The following is a 21,728-nucleotide window of genomic DNA, read 5'->3' on the forward strand; positions in this document are numbered from 1 at the left end:
AATGTATAATATGCTAAAACTGTGTTATAACAGTGTATTTAGGCGGACGTAAATAAAATCATCAAACCCCAAGATACTTATGCGTAAAGAGCACACGCAAGTTCTCTCTGCTTCCCTCCCTCAACCTTAATAACTAACGTTCGTCACAGATGCCTCTCTCCACTAAGTTGTGACTCCCCCCGTGGGGATTTGGGCACAAAGATGACACTTCCAAAGCAAGAATTACGCGGGAGGAGGGCGGGGCTGCGCCTTCCTTCCGGACCCAGGAATGACCCGCGCATCAGGGAATTTCCCTGGCCTGGGGCTGCCAGCTCCAGTCCCATCAGAATAAAAGGCGTTCGCACCGCTCAGGGAGCCACAGAACCCGCTCCACCAGCACTCCCTCCAGCCCACCTGCAGCAGACAGCCACCCTCCGAGCTAAGCCCCATGGCCAGCGCCGCGATCGCCGCCTCCCCCTGCGCCCCGCGCTTCCTCCGCGCTGCGCTGCTGCTCCTGCTTCTAGTGGCCGCTGGCCGTCGCACAGCAGGTGAGACTCGGCGCCTGGCATCCCCAGGCCGACGCGGAGACGGGTAAGGGGGGGAGACGCCCGTCGGAGAACACCCCACTAACCGAATCTGTCTTCCTGGCAGGGGCCCCCGTGGGTGGCGAACTGCGCTGCCAGTGCCTGCAGACCGTGCAAGGAATTCACCTCAAGAACATCCAGGACCTGAAGGTGACGTCCCCGGGACCCCACTGTGACCAAACGGAAGTCATGTAAGCTTCCCTGCCCGCCGCTGTCCTTGTCACCCCCAGCGTCCCAACGCCCCCACCCTGACTCCCCAGCCCGACCTCCTGCCTCACGTGGATTCTCCCTGCTCTCTGCAGAGCCACTCTCAAGAATGGTCAGGAAGTTTGTCTCAACCCCGCAGCCCCCATGGTGAAGAAAATCATCGAGAAGATGCTAAACAAGTGAGTTATAGTTTTTATTCACTCGTGTGAGTAGAGTCATTCTGTCTCCTGCAAATTATACCAGAGAAACCCACGATTTAGGTGCAGGGCTGAAAATCATGATTATTTCACCATTCAATTTGCTATTAAGGTCATTAATCTGCTCTGGTGTCAGAAGGATATTTCCAGAGCCTTGCATCCTCAGCCCATTCTCCATCCCCAGTCAGATGAGTGTGACCAAATGTATGTCCCTAAAAGATTAAGTAGATTTATTTAGCCAGTGGTGCTAAAATGGCTAAAGAGAGGTTCCACTCTTTATTATTCCTTTAACCCCAGGGACAGTACTTAACCTAAGTCTCAATAACACGGGAAAAATAATAAAGCTGCTTCATGGGGTTTGATCCAAGGCTTAAGTGATGTCATGTATGCCCAATGTGGCATTATCTTCTGGCTTTCTGAAGCTAATAATAAGATTGTAACCACAGGCACCTTATTCTCAATTAAACAGCTTCTAGAAGCTTGGCATTTTCTGCTACACATGGCAGCAGTGGTCTAGGTAGCACTTGGTACAGGGTTTTGAGGTCAGCTTTTAAGTCCTACTAACATGAACCTTTTTCTCATCACAGGAGCAGTGCCAACTGATGTAGAGAGATGGAGGAAACTTACTGGCTACTGCTGTAGCTTTAGCGGAATCAAAGTGAAAGAAGAGAAGCAAATAGCCCCTGGGGCCACCTGGACTGTGTTTCATGCATTTGGCTACTTCTTATGAGATTTCTTCTATTTATTTATATGTGTATTTATTTATTTATTTTTCAAAGCTTGTATATTTAATGTGCTATCTAATATTTAAAGATATGAATGTGTTTGGCAGGTCTCTGTATTGCTATTTCGAAAGGTCATTTTTATGTTGAATCAAAGTTAGTCCAGTCTTGACTAGTATTTAATTTGAAGGTTGTGTCTCTTAAGTGCTCATCATTCATTAAACTAGTTTTTGGGTTGTCAGGATAGCACGCTGTACCATCCACTGTGATAAAAGCTGGAGACCCTGGTGGGGGATCCAGGCAAACAGGTCACTGTTAGGGTAGGGGGGGTTGTATGTGTGCATTTATACTGAAGAGAAGATTGTCGGTTGTTATTTATTGAGACAGTTTCACAGACTGTGGTCAACATTTCTGATGTTGAAGTTTTAAAAACGACAATGTTCTAAATATCCCTTGGACATTTTATGTCTTCCTTGTAAGGCATAATGCCTTGTTTAGAGTTAATTACACTGTGTTTCCGCTCTGTCCTGAAATAGAGAGGTTTGGATATTTATTGATGTAATTTTACAAATAACATGAAAATAAAACTTTTTCCAAAAATTTCTTGTCAAGTTTTTTTTTACTTCTTGACTTTTTTTGGTCCCCTGCTGAATATCCAGCACTTAGGTTTTCTATTGCTACTGTAACAAATTAATATAAATTTAGGAGTTTAAGGAACACAGACATACTCTCTTACAGTTCTGGAAGTCAGAGGACCAAAATTCTTTCATTCCACTGGACTAAAGTCAAGGTGTCCACAGAACTGGCTCCTTCTAGAGGCTTAGGGGAAAATACATTGCCTTGATCTTTTTTAGCTTCCAGAGGCCATCTGTATTCCATAGCTCATGGCCATCTTCCTTCATCTTTAAAGCCATCAGCATAGCCTCTTCAAATCTCTTTTTGTAGGGCAGCAAAATTTGCCACCCCAAATGTGTTTCTTTGCAGATTATTTGTAATAAACAGAAAACTTAAAAATTTTTCTTGTAACTTCCCTCTTGACTGCCTAGAAGAATTAAGATAAAGGACCTGGTCCCAGAATAGAGTTATCACTAGATATCTGCAAAGAATACAGGCCTGCATTGGGAAAACTCTAGGCAGGGTCTAGAGCCCTATTGTTCTCCTTGGCCCAGCAAATATTGTTTACCAAACATTTGCTTTTCCGTGTCCAGGTAAATTGCCTTTTTTTTTTTGTCCGCACTCTTGCCATATGGAAGTTCCCAGGCTAGGGGTCAAATCTGAGCTACAGTTGCTGGCCTACACCACAGACACCAGATCCAAGCCGTGTCTGCAACCTACACCACAGTTCACAGCCACACTGAGTCCTTGACCCGTTGAACAAGGCCAGAGATTGAATCTGCATCCTCAGGGGTACTAGTCGGATTTATTTCCACTGCTCCACAACAGAGAACTCCTGCCTTACTTGCTTTTGACTCTCCAAACCATTACCCTCTACATCCCCTCTGTCTTTAGCTGGAGACGGTATTAAGATGAGGGCTTTGGTGGAGTTCCTGTCCTGGCGCAGTGGTTGACGAATCTGACTAGGAACCATGAAGTTGCGGGTTCAATCCCTGGCTTTGCTCAGTGGGTTAAGGATCCGGCGTTGCCCTGAGCTGTGGTATAGGTTGCAGACGTGGCTCAGATCCTGTGTTGCTGTGGCTCTGGTGTAGGCCGCCGGCTACAGCTCAGATTAGACCCCTAGCCTGGGAAGCTCCATGTGCCGCGGGAGCAGCCCTAGAAAAAGCAAAAAAAAAAAAAAAAAAAGATGAGGGCTTTGGTAAGTCAAGGAAAAACACATATAATTATTTTCTCCAGACCCCTACTGGAAAGCTTCAGAATGGACAAGATGTACTTATCACATAACTGGAAGAAAGGCATGAATGTTTGGAAGAGCAGGAAGAAGATCTGGGTCTGCATTTATCATTGGTCCTCTGGCTTGCTCACACAGATGCACAGATATCAATGCAAAAGCAAGCAACAATGGCAAGAGGGGATATCACATTAAATTTTCTGGGATATTTTGAAGTTCAAGGCAGCCTCCCATTGGGAATATCAAGGCAGGAAGTGGAGGACAAAGGTATTTGATGGGATGGTCACACTGATGAGCACAGGAAAGAAATGTTCTTTGCAAGAGCAGCTCAGTCTCAGAACAGTGTGACATGTATGGCCCTGTGACCTTGAGAATCCACCAGGAAATAGGGATGGCAGCAGTGCCTGAGGTTTGCTGGGCAAAGAAACTAGAGCAGAAGAAGTGGAATGATGGCTGAGCCCACTCTGTGATATGATTAGTTATTGGGGAGTTCTCTTGAGACATCCTCAGGAGACTTTCAGAAACTGACACGATGGGAGAGGTAGGAGAGATGCAGGTTCTATAATAGCAAGAGGGGGCAATGGTAGAATAGGAAAATTATAAGATAAGGGCCCTATTTGTCCTAAATTTCCCAAAAAGCAAGAGTCTGAGCCTTATTAAGTGCATCAGCCCACATCTGGGACTTTCTCTTCCATGTGTGGGGGACCCCTGTGGAAATGTTATCCTCTGCTTTTAGAGTAGGGGTAGTGGGTGACTGAGATTGTGCCTTTTGCTTTTAGAAGTCCCAGGAGAAGAAAATGAGGTGACCTGGGCAGTTGTGAACACACGAAGTGATCTGCACACACAGCAGCAGGTCAGAGCTCAGAGGAATCTGCTCAGTGGTCCACAAAACATGTAAGTGCGCAGAACGACCTCGCAAGTGCCCTCATAGAGCTGCCTAAACACAGAACAAGAAAGAGAGCCAAGGTTTAGGAACATTAGTCCAGCTGATGTGACCGTCAGAGAGGCCTGGGGGTTGACTTCTGACTCTAGTATTATCTGGAGCACACTGTGGGACCACCGTTTCCCTCTGCTTCCTAGGCTTCTTCTCAGACCGTCTCTGGAAATCACTGCAGCCTGGACCAAAGGAACATTATGGGCTTCATGACCAAACACACCTGAGAGAAAAAAAAAATTATCCTTCTCTTTTTGTGTCCTTGCCAAACTACTTACTTCCTCTGAGTTTCAATTTCCTTATCCGGAAACTAAAAACAGGCCTCGCAAGCATTGTTGTAAGTTTTTAAGTTTTTAATATACTCCAAAAGCATGTGGAGAAGTACTGGCGTAGAGCAATCCTCAACAAATGATTTGTCATGTTTAGTAAATTGTATGGTATCTATGTCAGAATATATCATTACTTTTGAAGAGAGAAACAGAAGACACAATTCAAAATAAAGTATTTAGTGTGACTTACAAATTTATACATAGAGTTCTGAGAGCAGCTGGAAGATTATGATAATATAATAGAATGTCTTGGAAACCTGAGAATTTGATCATCTTAGAACATTAAGATTTCAGAAATTACTACAAATCAAATACACTATCAATCTATCATTGAGTCAAAGCTCTCAAATTGGAGACCCATAAAACTCCCTGAAGACCTACACATGATTGCTTTGACAAATTCCATAATAACTAATTTAAATTCCATTACATTCTAAACTGTCATTCCACGTTTTAAACCACTCTTTTATTTTGATTCTTCAAACATTCTATTTTACGTTTGCATGTGTATTTTATTATCATCATTGGCTACACACATCGAAAACACATAATTTGATCATCTCTACTTGGCACATAAGGAATTGAGACTCAGAGTTCTCCTATAGCACGGTGGGTTAAGGATCCAGCATTGTCACTGTGGCAACTTGGTCACAGCTGTGGCAGGGGGTCAATCCTGGTTCAGGAAATTCCACATGCCATAGGCTCAGCCCAAAAAAAAAAAAAACAAAAAAAAAAACAAAAAAAAATTAAGACTCAAGGAACTTAAGACTGTGTCTGAATAGTGTTTCTGATTCATTGCGGCAGCTTTTTTTGCTTGGCATAAAGGCCAAGAAGCAAGCAATCAGTTGAATGTCGCAAAGTCATTCAAACTTACATGTTGAGACTTGTTTCCGTAAATGCCATTCCCTGTCACAAGGCTGTGCCTCTTGGAGCATGGTTCTGTCTGCACTGTTTATTAGCTTTTTCTTTGTATGATGAGCTTTTTTTAAATCTTTACAGACACAGTTCGATGATATCACCCCCAGTGAAGGCAAATTAAATATTCTGATTATTGAGGTTATGTGTAAAGTGGCACTGTATCAATGATATTAATAATTCAGTTAGGTGATTTGATTCATTGATTTAGAAAAAAATGTGTTAAATATGACATAAGCAAGGCCATTTAATAGGAAATTAACAGCTTTTGAGCTCATAATTCAGTATTAGTAATTCAGGTTTCAGAGCTTTGAAGCTTAACATACTCTTGACAGAACCATAATTATTAGTTTATCAATAGATGGCAGAGTCCATCTATTTAAGACTTTAAATATGATCATGCAAATGGACCTAAAAGCAAAGATACATTAAAGCATGTTAATTCCCTGTTTTGGACAAACCTGATTTTTAAAAAGATGCACAGACGTTTTCATGATAATATTCTTTCAGTTACCATTAACTAAAAATGGCATTGGATCCCTCAAAGTTGCATAGTTCCACTCTTGGAAACTAATAGAGCAAAAAGTTCATATACTTTTTAACAAATTTATTACAGGTTCTGCATGCCCCCATCCCTCCCAAATAAAATAAACTGGAAAAATAAATTCCATTTCCCTACTAGCTTGTAATTGACAAAACACCCCTTTGATAAGCTTCTCCTTTCATTCCTTATCAAGGAGAGAGAAAGCAATAAAAAGTCATCTCAAGATTGTGGTACATAAAGAACACTAGTGTTGACTCCACCAAGGCTGTAAATCAGAAGGGCCTACTGCGATCTCAGGAACATTTTTATCTTTTCATTTTATCCATTGGAAAGTTTCACAAAAGAGAAAGTAGATCTAAAGAGATTTTTCTTTTGACATTATGCAAAACAAAAACTGTGATACATCTAAAAGTAAAGCTGGAGTTCCCGTGGTGGCACAGTGGTTAACGAATACAACTAAGAACCACGAGGTTGCGGGTTCGATCCCTGGCCTTGCTCAGTGGGTTAAAGGATCCGGCATTGCGGTGAGCTGTGGTGTAGGTCACAGACAAGGCTCGGATCCTGTGTTGCTGTGGCTGTGGTATGGGCTGGCGGCTACAGCTCCGATTAGACCCATAGCCTGGGAACCTCCATATGCCATTGGAGCGGCCCTAGAAAAGACAAAATAAATAAATAAATTAATTAATTAATTAAATAAAAGTAAAGCAGACATATATGTCAATGGTCAAGTGTAAAGAAATCCATGCAGAGACAGAACCACATCTGAATTAACCAATTACCTGGGAATACTGACTACAGTGGTTTGTACTTCTCTTATGTGGGGGGTGATAATAGCAAATCAACCTAGGATGTTTACTTTTTAATATTTTTGTCTCTTTAGGGCTGCACCTGTAGCATATGGAGATTCCCAAGCTAGGGGTCTAATCAGAGCTAGAGCTGCTGGCCTGCACCACAGCCACAGCCACGCTAGATCCGAGCCGTGTCTGCAACCTACTCCACAGCTCTCTGCAACACCGGATCCTTAAGCAACTGAGAGAGGCCAGGGTTTGAACCTGTATCCTCATGGATACCAGTCGGGTTCCTTACCACTGCGCCAGGCCGGGAACTCCTAGGATGTTTATTTTAATGTTGGTGAGTAAACGGGGTTATTATGTTCAATTGCGATATCAACCTAATTATCATACTAATAAATTTTTATTGAGTGAATTCGTTCATTTTTCTGCTTATATTGGTTATCTTGATGACAATAAATACCTAAGGAATGAATTTTTGATCTAGTCTGCCTAACACAGTTCCATAGTAGCAGCTCAGGAATGCATGTTTATTATAATATTGGCAAATGATTTTTTTGTAATTGCTCCTTAATTATTTCCACCACTATTGAGTTGTTAATCCAATATTGTGACCTGCTACTTTGATTTAAAATATTAAACTAATAGTTCGGAAGCATGGCCATCTTTATCTTCACTCTGAATCTTGCTATACTTATCTCTCACAGCTAATGCCTGCGAGAGCCAAAAGCTGTAATGCCAATTATTGACATTCTTGTTTTAAAAATTTTCTCCTGGACTCGTTGAACACATCCAGTTAACACCTGAAGCTTCTTTCTGTAGCTGAAAAGAAATCACATAAGTAGGAATTATGGAGGGGGAACTGAGTCTCTGATGGGATTTTCAGCGCTGAAATGCTTACAAAACAAGCTAAACTGAGAATACAGGCAACCAAACTTTAGGCATTATCCATATCAGGGGCAAGAAAAAAACTGTTCAGTCCTCAAAGTCCCATTCTAGAAATTGCCATGTACCCTCGCCCCCAAATCCAACTATCCAACACAGGAACATGAGTAAGGTGGGAATTCGAGTGGGTCCATGTAGTTTTGAGGGGAAAGAATACCTCAATGAGCAAAGATCCATGGCCAGTAGTAAGGATACATGGATAATTACAGATAATTTGGAAGTCCCTTTCATACATGTAGATTCAAAAGATGCAGTGTGACTTCATAAGTTTTAAAAATGTATTTTTAAATATGTAGTACAGAATAGATACATAAGATTACATAAAAACATCTTATAAAAACTTCTAAACAGGTTTTATATATACGCTGTATAAAAGACTATAAAATACACTGTGTGTGTGCATATATATATATATATATATATGCCAATGTATAAGTGTGTGTGTGTGTGTGTGTGTGTATCCATAAATGACAGCTTTAGGAAGAGTCCACTGATGGATGGAACTTTGGGTTGCTTACAGTTTTGCTGTTATGGACAATGCAGCTCTCAACATTTTTGTACAGGTCTCTGGCCACACACGTATCAGAGATACTCTAGGATATATGCGTAAGAGGGGAATTACTGCCTCATAGAGTATACACATCTTCAACTTCAGCAAATTATACAATTTTCCTAATGGTTGTACTGATTTTTTTTCTACCCACAAGCAATTAATAAAAGTTCCTCTTCTTCCACCTACTGGCCAACACTTGGAATTGTCAGATTTCTTAAATTGTTTATAATAAATGACTGCATAATGGTATCTTGTGGTTTTAAATTGCATTTCCCTTATTACAAATGAGACTGAATATCTTTTTGCATATCTATAAGCTCTCCATGAAATTTTATATCTTTTGCCCTTTCTATTATCCCATTTTACTGTTTCATAGAAGTGTTTTAAAAAAACATACATTTTTGTGTATTATTAGTTGGCCAGTCATATCTATGGTAGTTTTTTAAGTATTTGTTTTTCTTTTTACAGCCACGCCTGTGGCATATGGAGGTCCCTGGGCCAGGGGTTGAATCGGAGCTGCAGGTGTGGCCTATGCCACAGCCACAGCAACACTGAATCCTTAATCCATTGAGCTGCCCGAGGCCAGAGATGTAGCCCACATCCTCAAAGAGACAACATTGAGTCCCTAACCTGCTGAGCCACAACAGGAATTCCTTACATAACTTTTATAATGTAACTTTTTTCTTATGGCTAGTCTTTTCTCAAAATCATAAAAATATTCTTTCATATTGCCTTTTAAAAATTAGATTTTTTGTCTTTTTTTTTTTTTTTTTTTTTGGTCATGCTGAAGTTCCCAGGCCAGGAATTAAACCAGAGCCATAGCAGTAACAATGCAAAATCTTTTTTTTTCTTTTTAGGGCCGCACCTGCTGAATATGGATGTTCCCAAGCTAGGGGTCAAATTGGAGCTACGACTGCCGGCTTACACCACAGCCACAGCAACGCAGGATGTGAGCCATGTCTGTGACCTACACCACAGCTCATGGCAATGCCAGATCCTTAAACCACTGAGCGAGGCCAGGGATCGAACTGACATCCTCATGGTTCCTAATGGATTTATTCCTGCTGCGCCACTATGGGAATTCCGACAATGCCAAATCTTTAACCTCTATGCCATCAAGAAACTCCATGGTTTTGTCTTTTATATTTACAGCTCAGAATTGATTATTCTCTAAAATGTGAAGTAGAAATTCAATTTTATTTTTCAGCACCGTTATAGAAAAGTCCATCATTTTCCAATCTCTGTCATAAATCAAGATAAGTACATGTAAGTGTTTGTTTCTGGACTCTATTTTATTTCCTCATTGACCAATATGTTTATATATGTATACCTGTGCCATACCGTCCTAATTACTATAGTTATTAGTATAGTATATGTTTATATTGCTATATATAACTACTTAATTATTATAAAAATTTTGATAGATGGAAAGGCAAATCCCCTCAAATTACTGTTTTTCTTTAGGAATGCTTTAGCTCTTCTTAATTCTTTCATATACATCTTAGAATCAGCTTGTCAATATGAGAATTTTGAATGAAAATGTATAGAATTAATAGATCAGTTTGGGTAGGGGTAGTCGATGCATCTTGAAAATAGCAGATCTTACATTTCTGTGAACTCAATGTGGTTCATAAATTGAAGTCTTTAAATAAAATTACATCTTTCTCTTCTTGTATATTATTTGTTAAATTTATTTCTAGAGACTTTTGTATATGGATGCTATTGTAAACAGTGTCTTTAAAACTGCATTTTCTGATCTTTGTACATTATTTTTGTATTCATTAGCCTTCCACTTATGCATTTGTAAATTATTTTAAATTTTCCACACAGACAATTGTGTCATCTGCTGTGAGTGACAGTTTTGTCCTTTTCTAGCCTTCCTGTATTAGTAAAATTTTCAGTAGAAGCTTGAATGGAAGTGATCATAGCAGGTTCTCTTGCTCTCAATAAACCTCATAAACATTTCACCAATTCATTTATCTTTTGTCTTTTATTTTATTTTTTTTAGGGCCGCACCAGCGGCACATGGAGGTTCCTGGGCTAGGGGTCTAATCCGAGCTGTAGCCACCGGCCTATACCACAGTCACAGCAATGCCAGATCTGGGCCACGTCTGCGACCTACACCACAACTCACTGCAACACTGGATCCTTAACCCACTAAGAAGGCCAGGGATCGAACCCGCAACTTCACGGTTCCTAGTTGAATTCGTTTCTGATGCACCACCTAGTTGGATTCCTTTCTGATGCACCACGATGGGAACTCCCCACCAATTCATTTATTATAGATGTTTAACAGCTTTATGTGGTTAAGGAAGTAAACTGCTATTAATGAGTTCTTCAGTTTTGTTTTTAAACCACAAGTTAATATTGAATTACCTTCTTTTCAAATCCTGGAATTTCCACTCTGAGTTCAAATTAAGGTGAGATGGTTATGTCTGAGCCTAATGAACACTGAGGAATCCTGGAAATGCAGGTAGAGCCCTGTGGTCTAGGAACAGCAGTTGGCAATGTCAGGATTAATTAAATAGGACACAGTACTTTCTTGTGATTTGAACAAAGTATACTCTCCCTTTCCAATAATAAGTGAGATCTTAATGAGATTCTAAAAGCAAAATGAACAAACAAAAATAGACCAAAAAGATTGCCAGAGAGATAATGCTCAACAAGATATTGTAAATAGTCTTTCGTGGGAGCTTGGAAGATACTTGTGTAGGTTCCCAAACCTAACACAGAACACATGGAGTTCCTGTCGTGGCTCAGGGGAAACTAATCTGACTCTCATCCATGAGGACGCAGGTTCAATCCCTGGCCTTGTTCAGTGGACTAAGGATCCAGCGTTACTGTGGTTGTGGCTGTGGTGTAGGCTGACAGCTGTAGCTCTGATTCAGCAAGGAACCTTGTACATAGTACATATTACATACATATTAATAATGTGTTCTGATTGGCTTATGGCTACAAAGGTCCTACCTTACATTGTAACTGACATTATTTATGGTCGATGGTAGAAAATTGTGGTAGTAGATACAGAACATTGTATTCTAAGTATACGGTTAGTGTGATATCTGAGACAAATTTAGTTTGAAATACATATGTTTTGTAGTTGTTTTTGAAAGCTCACTCAGTAACATTAAATTACCTTAGAATTTTATTTTATTTTATTTTATTTATTTTATTTATGTTATGTTATGTTATGTTATTTTTGTCTTTTTGCTTTTTCTAGGGCCACTCCAGGGGCATATGGAGGTTCCCAGGCTAGGGGGTCTAATCGGAGCTGTAGCTGCTGGCCTACGCCAGAGCCACAGCAACGTGGGATCTGAACCGTGTCTGCAACCTACGCCACAGCTCACGGCAATGCCGGATCCTTAACGCACTGAGCAAGGCCAGGGATCAAACCCACAACCTCGTGGTTCCTAGTCAGATTCGTTAACCACTGCGCCACGACAGGAACTCCTACCTTAGAATTTTAAATAAATCAATTTTTAAAGGCAGTGCTTCCACTTTTAGTCATTCAAATAGTCTCCTTTTAGAGTCACAGTGAAAGAACATTAATTTGTTTGGCTCTTGAAAATGTATGGGTGATGATCATTATCAAAAAGAGAAAGACAGGTACAGTACATGCCAAAGTATCTTGAGGCAAACATTTTTCTTCGTAAATAGATTCCTATTTAAACAAAAGCTCTGCTCTAGATTTGAATTACAACTATGCCTTTTATGTAATGAGACCTGTTACCTCTATCAGACATGTGAGTGATTATAATGTCTGTAAGTTGTCTTTTGCAGATCAAAACATAGGTATATTACTAGGAAAAAATTAAGCAAAATGTCCTCCCTCCTCTTCCTCCTTTGGAGGAAATCCTTGAACTCCAACACAGTGTGGCTGAAGGTTCAACTTCCCCCACAGCTGATAAAGCATTGGGTAGAAAAGGAATAATGAGAGCAGACTCTGTGACAAGGATTGCAGAGCACATCTGCAGTGGGGAAGTACAGGGAAGGCCAGCAGAGAAGTATACAGAAACAATATCAAAATGAGAAGAGCACTAGTAAAGGACACTGTTAAGCCACCTGCCACCCTGGGACATCCCCTGAACTCCTGCGGAAGGTTCTACTGTAAGTGGCTATGAGTGATGCAGCTCCATGGCCATCAAAGACAACAAGCCTCTGATTCAGGGGCCCAACAAATCACATGCACGACCAACAGAAATAATTCCACATCTTGTCACCTCACAGTAAAACAATAGAACGCAGAGGACAAAGATGAGCTCTTCAATCAGTGTAACCTTCCATGAGTCAATGCTGAGTGGTATATATAACACAGTTCACCCCAATATTAAGTCCATATAAAACTGAATTGATCTGATTGGGGTTTTGTTTTGTTTGTAAAATAATCGCAATGACCAGGGGTTTTCAGAGTTCAGTAAAAATTTAGTCAGTAGAAAGCAGGTTTTAAAAAGAAAACTAATAATTAAAAGTTTGTTGGAGTTCCCATTGTGGCACAGTGGAAACAAACCCAGCTAGTATCCTTGAAGATGTGGGTTGGATCCCTGGCCTTGCTCAGTGGATTAAGGATCCAGCACTGCCATAAGCTGCAGTATAGGTGGCAGATGCAGCTCAGATCTGGTGTTGCTATGGCTGTGGAATAGGCCAGCAGCTTCATCTCTGATTAGACCCCTAGCCCGGGAACTTCCATATGCTGCAAGGGTGGCCCTAAAAGGAAAAAAAAAAACAAAATAAAACACCCTTTTTTTTTGCATTAGTCATAAAATTCATATTAAGTTGCTCTCTCTATTTGCATAGGACAAGAGTAGAAACAAAGGTTCATAGGTTATCTGTTGAATGATTTGACTAAGTTTAGCTTCCTTACTTTAGTGACCTAATTCTATATACGTAATGGTGATCATTTTGGCATTCTCACCTTTATTTTTCTTTTTAAGATCAAGTGAATATTCACTCTATAATCTCCTAGAGACACTGGGGAATATTAGGCCTGTTTTGCCCTCGGTCATGATCTTCTCCTGTTTGTATGGTACTATAGAGAAGCTGTACACAATTCGTTTATATGCAGGTCCTGGTGCAGACATGCGTGCTCAACTCAGAGATCGGACCCTTATTAGCCATGTGACCTGGAGCAAATGACTTAACGGCTTACACTTTAGGTTTTCTCACTTCATCCCTAGAAAACTATGTTCTAGAATATCGAATCACTTCTTGGTTCTCTGCAAACACCATTTCTGTTTGAGCTCAGGGTCTTACAGATGCTCTTCCCTCTAACTGGTACATCTTTCATCTTATCACCTCCTACTTATGTTCATCTGGTGACTTCTTACTTATTCCCTGGCTCTTAGTTTGTACATCCCCTGCTATAGGAGGGTTTTCTTGGGCCTTCCAGATGTTTCTCAGCTAATGAAGGGTCCTAGTCAGTCTAATCGTTTTCTTTCCACTGCGATTTGCTAGTGACAGGAAGTGAGGCAAAAGGAAATTAACTGACTTGCCCAAGGTTATGAAACCTGTTCAGCGCAGAGCCAAACCTTGATGCCAGGATCATTATCTCCCTTTTCTTTCATGACTTCTGCCTTGGTGAGGCCAGCTCCACCCTGGTTACACCCAGATTCTACGGGATGTTGAGACAAAACCTCCAGAAAGAGACCCTCTGTGTATTTCTGGGTGAGGTGCATTTCTTCCCCATGACAGGTAACACATCAGACCATCTAAGACATCCTGCCTACCACTCCCTGCCAACTCTACCGGCCTCCTTTCATAGGCTCATCAGGCGCTGTGATCTTAATCAGGACTGATGCCTGTCTCCTGCATTTTCTCTTCGCTGCCAACGTTAACATGTAACCACCGTAACTCACTTAGCTCTCCCCAGCTGTCACATGAGAACCCACGGCTCCTGTGATTTTCCATTTTGGTTTATCAACAGTTCGCTCAGCTGTCTTGACCAGGGGTCCGGTTTCATCACCGACTGACTTACCTTTTGCTTTGCATCCACCTGGGCTCTAAGTCCTTAAGTCCTGCCATTTCTATTCCCTTAACAGTGCTCATATGAAACTCTTTCTCTCCCTTCCTTGTGAAATTGCCTTAATTATGCCTTTCAGCAGCTTTCACTGGGCCATTGAGGTAATTTCCTAACTAGTCTCCCAGACTGTCACATCTGGTCAGTCTTTTTTTTTTTTTCAGGGTCGGGGAGGCGGGCCCACTTGTGGCATGTGGAAGTTCCCAGGCTAGGGGTCGAATCAGAGCTATAGCTTCCCCCAAGCCACATCTGTAAACTACACCACAGCTCAAGGCAACATTGGATCCCTGACCCACTGAGCAAGGCCAAGGATTGAAACCACATCCTCATGGATACTAGTAGGATTCATTTCCTCTGTGTCACAGTGGTAACTCCCCAATCAGTCTTATTCATTATAAAGTGGTTGCTCGAAAGGATAGATCTCATCTGGTTATTCTTTTCTTTTTCTTGACATTGATGTCTTTTCCCCCCCATTTTTTTAAGGTCTTATTGAGAAAATGTTGTGATAATTTGGGCTGTACAACAGTGATTTGGTTATACACGTACCCATATCCATTCTCTTTCAGATTCTTTACTTGAAATTCTTCAGTGGCTGCCTATCACCTGTAGCCAGGATCACTGGCTTAGTTGGCATATTACTTTGCTCAGGCTGCCATAGCACAGTACTGAATCATGGAGTGAGTGGCTTATGCAATAGTAATTTACTTTCTTGGAGGCTGGAAGGCCAAGATCTAAGTGTCCTTAGGGTTGGTTCCTTCTGAAGCCCTCCTCCTTGGCTTGCCCACAGTCTTCTTTCCCGTCTATGTTCACACGGTTTTCCCTCTGTATGCATCTGTGTCCCGATCTTCTTTTCTCATAAGAACACCACTCATAGTGGATTAAGTCCCACCCCAATGACCTCTTTTTATCTTAATTAGCTTTTAAAACAGCCTATCGCCACATAAAGTCACATTCTGAGGGAATGGCGGTTAGGGCTTCAACATATGAATTTTAGGGGGGAAAATCCAGCCCATAACAAGTGGCTTACTCATTCTTTATAAAAATTCTTATTATTTGTCCACATGATAGGTCTCAAAACACAAAACACCATCAGTTGGCCCAAGGACTGGCCCAGTCTTCTGGGAGTCTTTCAAAATGTAATATCCCCTAACAGAAAGAAATCCAAATCCCTAGCTACACTTATGATATTTCTGCAACACTTTATTCAATATGTTCTTAATCATTCAGAATCCAAAACCCATACTACTGAAATAGATAAACTGATTATACTTACCTATTGAATAAAAAATACATATACATTGTAAAAATTCAAATGGTGCAAAAGGTTATACTACTAAAAAAAAAAAAAAGAAAGAAAAAAAAAAAAAAAACCTCTCCCTGTCATTCAAATCTTCATTTCTCTTTCCCGGAAAATATTAATAATATTTATTTTCTATGTGTAGGTATCTTGGAAAAAATAGTCTATATATAAACTAGCATGTGTATTTATACATTGCTTCTGCTTACCTTTCTTGCATGTGTATTTATACATTGCTTCTGCTTACCTTTCTTTTTTTTATGGTACTCATGCTGTTCGTGCCTTGCTTGATTTGTATAAAAATATGTTTTGGTGACTGTTCAATTTCAGCAGGTATTTTCAAATGTTTCCCTACAGGTAGAGGGGTGTGAGGCATGGCATTTGATTGTTGGAATGTGTTATTATTTGGTTAAGAAGTTCTATGTAGAGGTCTACTATTTAAATACACTAGCAAAAGAAGCTTCATCTCTTCCACAAGTAACATTTTTATTTTATGTATTATTATGGCCAGAAAAGTTTTACCAAACTTTATTACTAATTTTCTACAAATCTGCTCGCGAACGCTTTTTATATCCATTATTCTTTTCTGTGCATTTACATCCAGTGCTTTTCAAATCAGTGTCATTCTTTTGGGTTCATGAAATATGGGCTCCCTCTAGTGGTCAAATTAATTAGGACAATCAACACGAGTTGGATGGGTAGACAGCTGTAGATATAGATCTCAGATCTTTTTAGATCTATTTAGTAGATCTATCTACCTATCTATCTATCTAAAAGAGGATCCTTATTGAGGGATGTATATTACTTTTACAGAGAATCAACAAATGCTTAACCCCTGTGTTTAATCAATTTTGAGGTATAATTTATGTACAATTTAATGTTCCCATTTAAAGTGTGTAATATGATGTTTTGACAAATTTATAGACCATGTCAAAATACAGAACCATACCATAATCAAAATACAGAACCATGCCATAATCAAAATATAGAAAATTTTCATCGCTCCCAAAACTTCTTTTGTACCTTTTTGGAGTCAGCCCCAGACAAGCAATATGGAATAGAAATGATGGAGACAGGGAGAGTTTCCATCGTGGCACAGTGGTTAACGAATCCGACTAGGAACCATGAGGTTTTGGGTTCGATCCCTGGCCTTGCTCAGTGGGTTAAGGATCTGGTGTTGCTGTGAGCTGTGGTGCAGGTTGCAGATGGGGCTCGGATCCTGCGTTGCTGTGGCTCTGGCATAGGCTAGAGGCCTGGGAACCTCCATATGCCGTGGGAGTGGCCCTAGAAAAGGCAAAAAGACACAAAAAAGAAGTGATGGAAACAGATATCCTTGTTTTGCGTTAATTTTAGTCATCTTTCACCATGAAGTGAACCCATTGTTAGCTGTTGGTTTTAATAGATGTTCTTTATAAGCCTGATGAATATTCTTCTACTTGCAGTTCTCTGCAAGTTTTAAATTTTTTTCATGGATGAATGCTGAATTCTGTCAAATACATTTTCTACATCTATTGAGATCAACATTTTTTTTCTTCTTCAGTCTGCTGCTATAGCAAATTACATTTATTGGTTTTTTGAACGTTGAACCAGACTTATAATCCCAGGATAAACCTCACTGGATCATGATATATTACCCATTTTACATATTGTTTTATTAAATTTGCTATTGTATTTGAAGACCTTTGTTACTATATCATTGAGGGATATTGGTCTTTTTTGTCTTTTCTCGTAATGTTTTGGTATCAGGGCAATGGTGGCCTTATAAAATGAGTTAGGAAGGTTCCGTCTTTGATTTTCTAAGAGATTTGCATAAGATTGTTATTTTTGCCTTATAAAATGTTTGAAAGAAGTCATCAGGGAAGCCCACAAAGCCTGGAGATTCTTTATAAGCAGATAATTAATTATTAATTAGATTTTTAAAAATTTCATGGAGCTATTAAATTTTAAAATTTCTTTTAGGGCCAATTTTTGATGATTCATGTTTTTACATAAATTTGTCCATTTTATTTAAGTTGCCAAATATATGCGTTAAATTTTTTTTTTTTTTTTTTTTTTTAGGGCTGCCCCTTTGGCCTAGGGAGGTTACCAGGCTAGGGATTGAACTGGAGCTGCAGCCGCCAGCTTACACCACAGCCACAGCAATGCCATATCCGAGCTGCATCTGTGACCTATACCACAGCTTATGGCAATGCCTGATTCTTAACCCACTGAGCTAGGCCAGGGATTGAACCAACATCCTCATCGACAGTAGTTGGGTTTGTTACCACTGAGCCACAAAGGGAACTCCTAAATATTTTTACATTATTAATTTATTAACATTTTAATGCCTTTAGATCCATAATGATATCCCCTCTTTCATTACTTATGTTAGTAATTTATGTCTTTATGAAGGAGTTAACTGTGCCCCATCTACAATCTAATAAGTTAACTCTCTACAGTTTCATGCAGACTTACAGAAGACATGAGACTCCTGGGCAGAGACAAAGAAACTTATTTCAGCAAAAGCAGTTGCCCAAATAACCATGCCAAAAAGGAAATGAAGAATTCCATTACAATAGCACCAAAAGTATAAAATACTTAGAAATAAACCTAACCAAGGAAGACTTTTACTATGAAAACTGCAAAATGTTGCTGAAGGAAATCAGAAAAGACACAAATAAATGGAAAGATACTTTATGTCCATGGATTGGAAGACTTAATTTTGCTAAGACAGTAATATTACCCAAGCAATCTACAAATTCAATGAAATACCTATTAAAGTCCCAATGCCATTTTTTTTTTATTGCAGAAGTAGAAAAATCCATTCTAAATTTCATGCAAAATCTCAAGGGAATCTGGATAGCTAAAATAACCTTGGAAAAGAGGAAAAAAGTTGGAGATCTCACACTCTTTGATTTAAAAACTTATTAAAGGGAGTTCCTGTCATGGCACAGCAGAAACGAATCTGACCAGGAACCATGAGGTTGCAGGTTCAATCCCTGGCCTCGCTAAGTGGGTTAAGCATCTGGCATTGCCGTGAGCTGTGGTATAAGTTGCAGATGTGGCTTGGATATGATGTTGCTGTGGCTGTGGTGTAGGCCAGCAGCTGTAGCTCTGATATGACCCCTGGCCTGGGAACCTCCATATGCCATGGGTGTGGCCCTAAAAACAAAAATAAAATAAAATAAAATAAAAATTAAAAACAGGAGTTCCCATCGTGGTGCAGTGGTTAACGAATCCGACTAGGAACCATGAGGTTGCGGGTTCGGTCCCTGCCCTTGCTCAGTGGGTTAAGCATCCAGCAATGCCGTGAGCTGTGGTGTAGGCTGCAGACTCTGCTCAGATCCTGCATTGCTGTGGCTCTGGCCTAGGCCAGAGGCTACAGCTCCGATTTGACCCCTAGCCTGAGAACCTCCATATGCCACAGAAGTGGCCCAAGAAATAGCAAAAAGACAAAAAAAAAAAATTAAAAACAAAAACTCATTACAGAGTCACAGTTATCAAAAGATGTGGTGATGGCAAAAGGCAGACACATAGAACAACAGAATACAATAGAAAGCTCAGAAATAAACCCTGGTATATGTGATCAAATGATACTGACCAAAAAAGTAGTTGCTGGAGTACTAGTGTCATTGTTGCAGTTTCCACACATACCACAGGATGATGTGCAGGACTACATGAAGCCTGTATGTATAGCAGGTTGTACTTAGAAGGGGAACTCTGAGCTTAAGGAGCCCATCACTTTTATAGTAAGCAGTAAGCAAGCATTCTCTTTGTACATAGGGAGTCATTGCCTCAACTCTCGAAATTACCAGCTGCATGAGGACTCCTGAGACATGGCCCAAGTAAAAGCATCAGGGTCTGGAATCTTTACACTCAGCAAGATGTGTAGGAAGGCACATGGCCCACGATGCACTGCCTTCCAACAGTCCTCTTCTGTTCTAATTAGTTTAACAACAAGTTTATCAACTATAATGATCTTTTTTTAAAAAGTTACTTTTGATTTCACTGATTTCCTCTGCAGCTTTTCTGTTTTCTATTTAATTTAGCTCTTATCTTTAACTCAACTGATCTTAATTTTCTGATTTGTTAAGGTAGAAGCTAAGACCATCAATTTCAGACATTTACTCTCTTCTAAAATAAGCATTTAAGGCGATCAGTTTCTCTGAAGGTATTGCTTTAGCTGCATTCCTCAAATCTTGATAGGTTCTCTTTTCATTTTCCTTCAGTTCAAAATTATTTTCTAATTTTCCTTTTCATGACTTCTTTGTCCCATAGGTAATTACAAGTTTCTTAATTTTTTCAGTTATAGAATCAAAGTGCCTTTTTAAAAAAATATCTTGGATGTACCACTTATTAAACATGTAGCTTTGGGCAAGTTCCTTAATTTCTTTGAAGTTCAAATTTATTACATGTAAATGAAGTAATAAGAGACTCTATGTCTCAGGTCTAAGTGAAAACATCTAGGTAAAGCATATAGACGAGTGCCTGGCACAGAGTAAGCCTACAGAGACTGCCAGCTCTTACTATTGATATTTACTACTTTGTACTTTTTTATTTTTTAGAGTACAATGGGTCTCTATTATTTTTCACAAATTCATATGAATCTATAGTTCTTTCGAAACAAATTAAAAAAAATTTTTTTTTTAAATTATAGTTGCGGAGTTCCTGTTGTGGTGCGCAGTGGTTAACGAATCCGACTAGGAACCATGAGGTTGCGGGTTCAATCCCTGGCCTTGCTCAGTGGGTTAAAGGATCCGGCGTTGTGGTGAGCTGTGGTGTAGGTTGCAGACGCGGCTCAGATCCCTGTTGCTGTGGCTGTGGTGTAGGCCGGCGGCTATAGCTCCGATTCGACCCCTAGCCTGGGAACCTCCATATGCCTCGGGAGCAGCCCTAGAAAAGGCAAAAAGACAAAAAAAATCAATCAATCAATAAAAAATAAAATTATAGTTGATTTACATTGTTCTGCCAATTTCTGCTATAGAGCAAAGTGACCTAGTCATACATCTATACCTACTTTCTCATATTATCTTTCATCATGTTCCATAACTAGTGATTGGACATAGATCCATGTGCTAAACAGCAGGACCTCATTGTCTATCCATTCTTTTTTTTTTTTTTTTTGTCTTTTTAGCTATTTCTTGGGCCGCTCCCACGGCATATGGAGGTTCCCAGGCTAGGGGTCGAATCGGAGCTGTAGCCACCAGCCTACTCCAGAGCCACAGCAACGCCGGCTCCGAGCCGTGTCTGCAACTTACACCACAGCTCACGGCAACGCCGGATCGTTAACCCACTGAGCAAGGGCAGGGACCGAACCCGCAACCTCATGGTTCCTAGTCGGATTCGTTAACCACTGCGCCACGACGGGAACTCCTGTCTATCCATTCTAAATGTAACTGTTTGCATGTATCAACCCCAACTCCCAGTCCATCCCACTCCCGCCTCCTCCCACTTGACAACCACAGTCCATGTCTGTGAGTCTGTTTCTGTTCTGTAGACAGGTTCATCTGTGTCATATTTTAGATTCCACATATAAGTGATATCATATGGTATCTGTCTTTCTCTTCCTGACTTACTTCACTTAGTATGAGGATCTCTAGTTCCACTCATGTTGATGCATAGTACTTTTATTTATTTATTTATTTTTGCTTTTTTTTAGGGCCACACCCATGGCATATGGAGGTTCCCAGGCGAGGGGTCGAATCAGAACTGTAGCTGTCGGACTATGCTACAGTACCACAGCAATGCAGGATCCAAGCTTCATCTTCAACCTATACCACAGCTCAAGGCAATGCCGGATCCATAACCCACTGAGCAAGGGCAGGGATCAAACCCACAACCTCATGGTTCCTAGTCGGATTTGTTTCCGCTGCACCATAACAGGAATGCCTTA

At 40.3% G+C, this 21,728-nt stretch overlaps 1 protein-coding gene across 1 annotated transcript; it reads left to right on the top strand.

Moving 5' to 3' along the window:
- Positions 1 to 356: 356 nt before the first annotated feature.
- On the top strand, positions 357 to 2,289 carry CXCL2 (chemokine (C-X-C motif) ligand 2). The gene is given in 4 exon segments (NM_001001861.3): positions 357 to 527; positions 631 to 754; positions 866 to 949; positions 1,555 to 2,289. Coding segments are annotated over 4 exon segments (324 nt in total). The 5' UTR covers positions 357 to 427; the 3' UTR covers positions 1,571 to 2,289.
- Positions 2,290 to 21,728: the final 19,439 nt, after the last annotated feature.

This window comes from Sus scrofa, chromosome 8 (genome assembly GCF_054392235.1).
Source record: "Sus scrofa isolate SSC_HxYL_T2T_F1_AM1 chromosome 8, Sscrofa_HxYL_maternal_Yorkshire_Landrace_v2.0, whole genome shotgun sequence".
NCBI lineage: Eukaryota > Metazoa > Chordata > Mammalia > Artiodactyla > Suidae > Sus > Sus scrofa.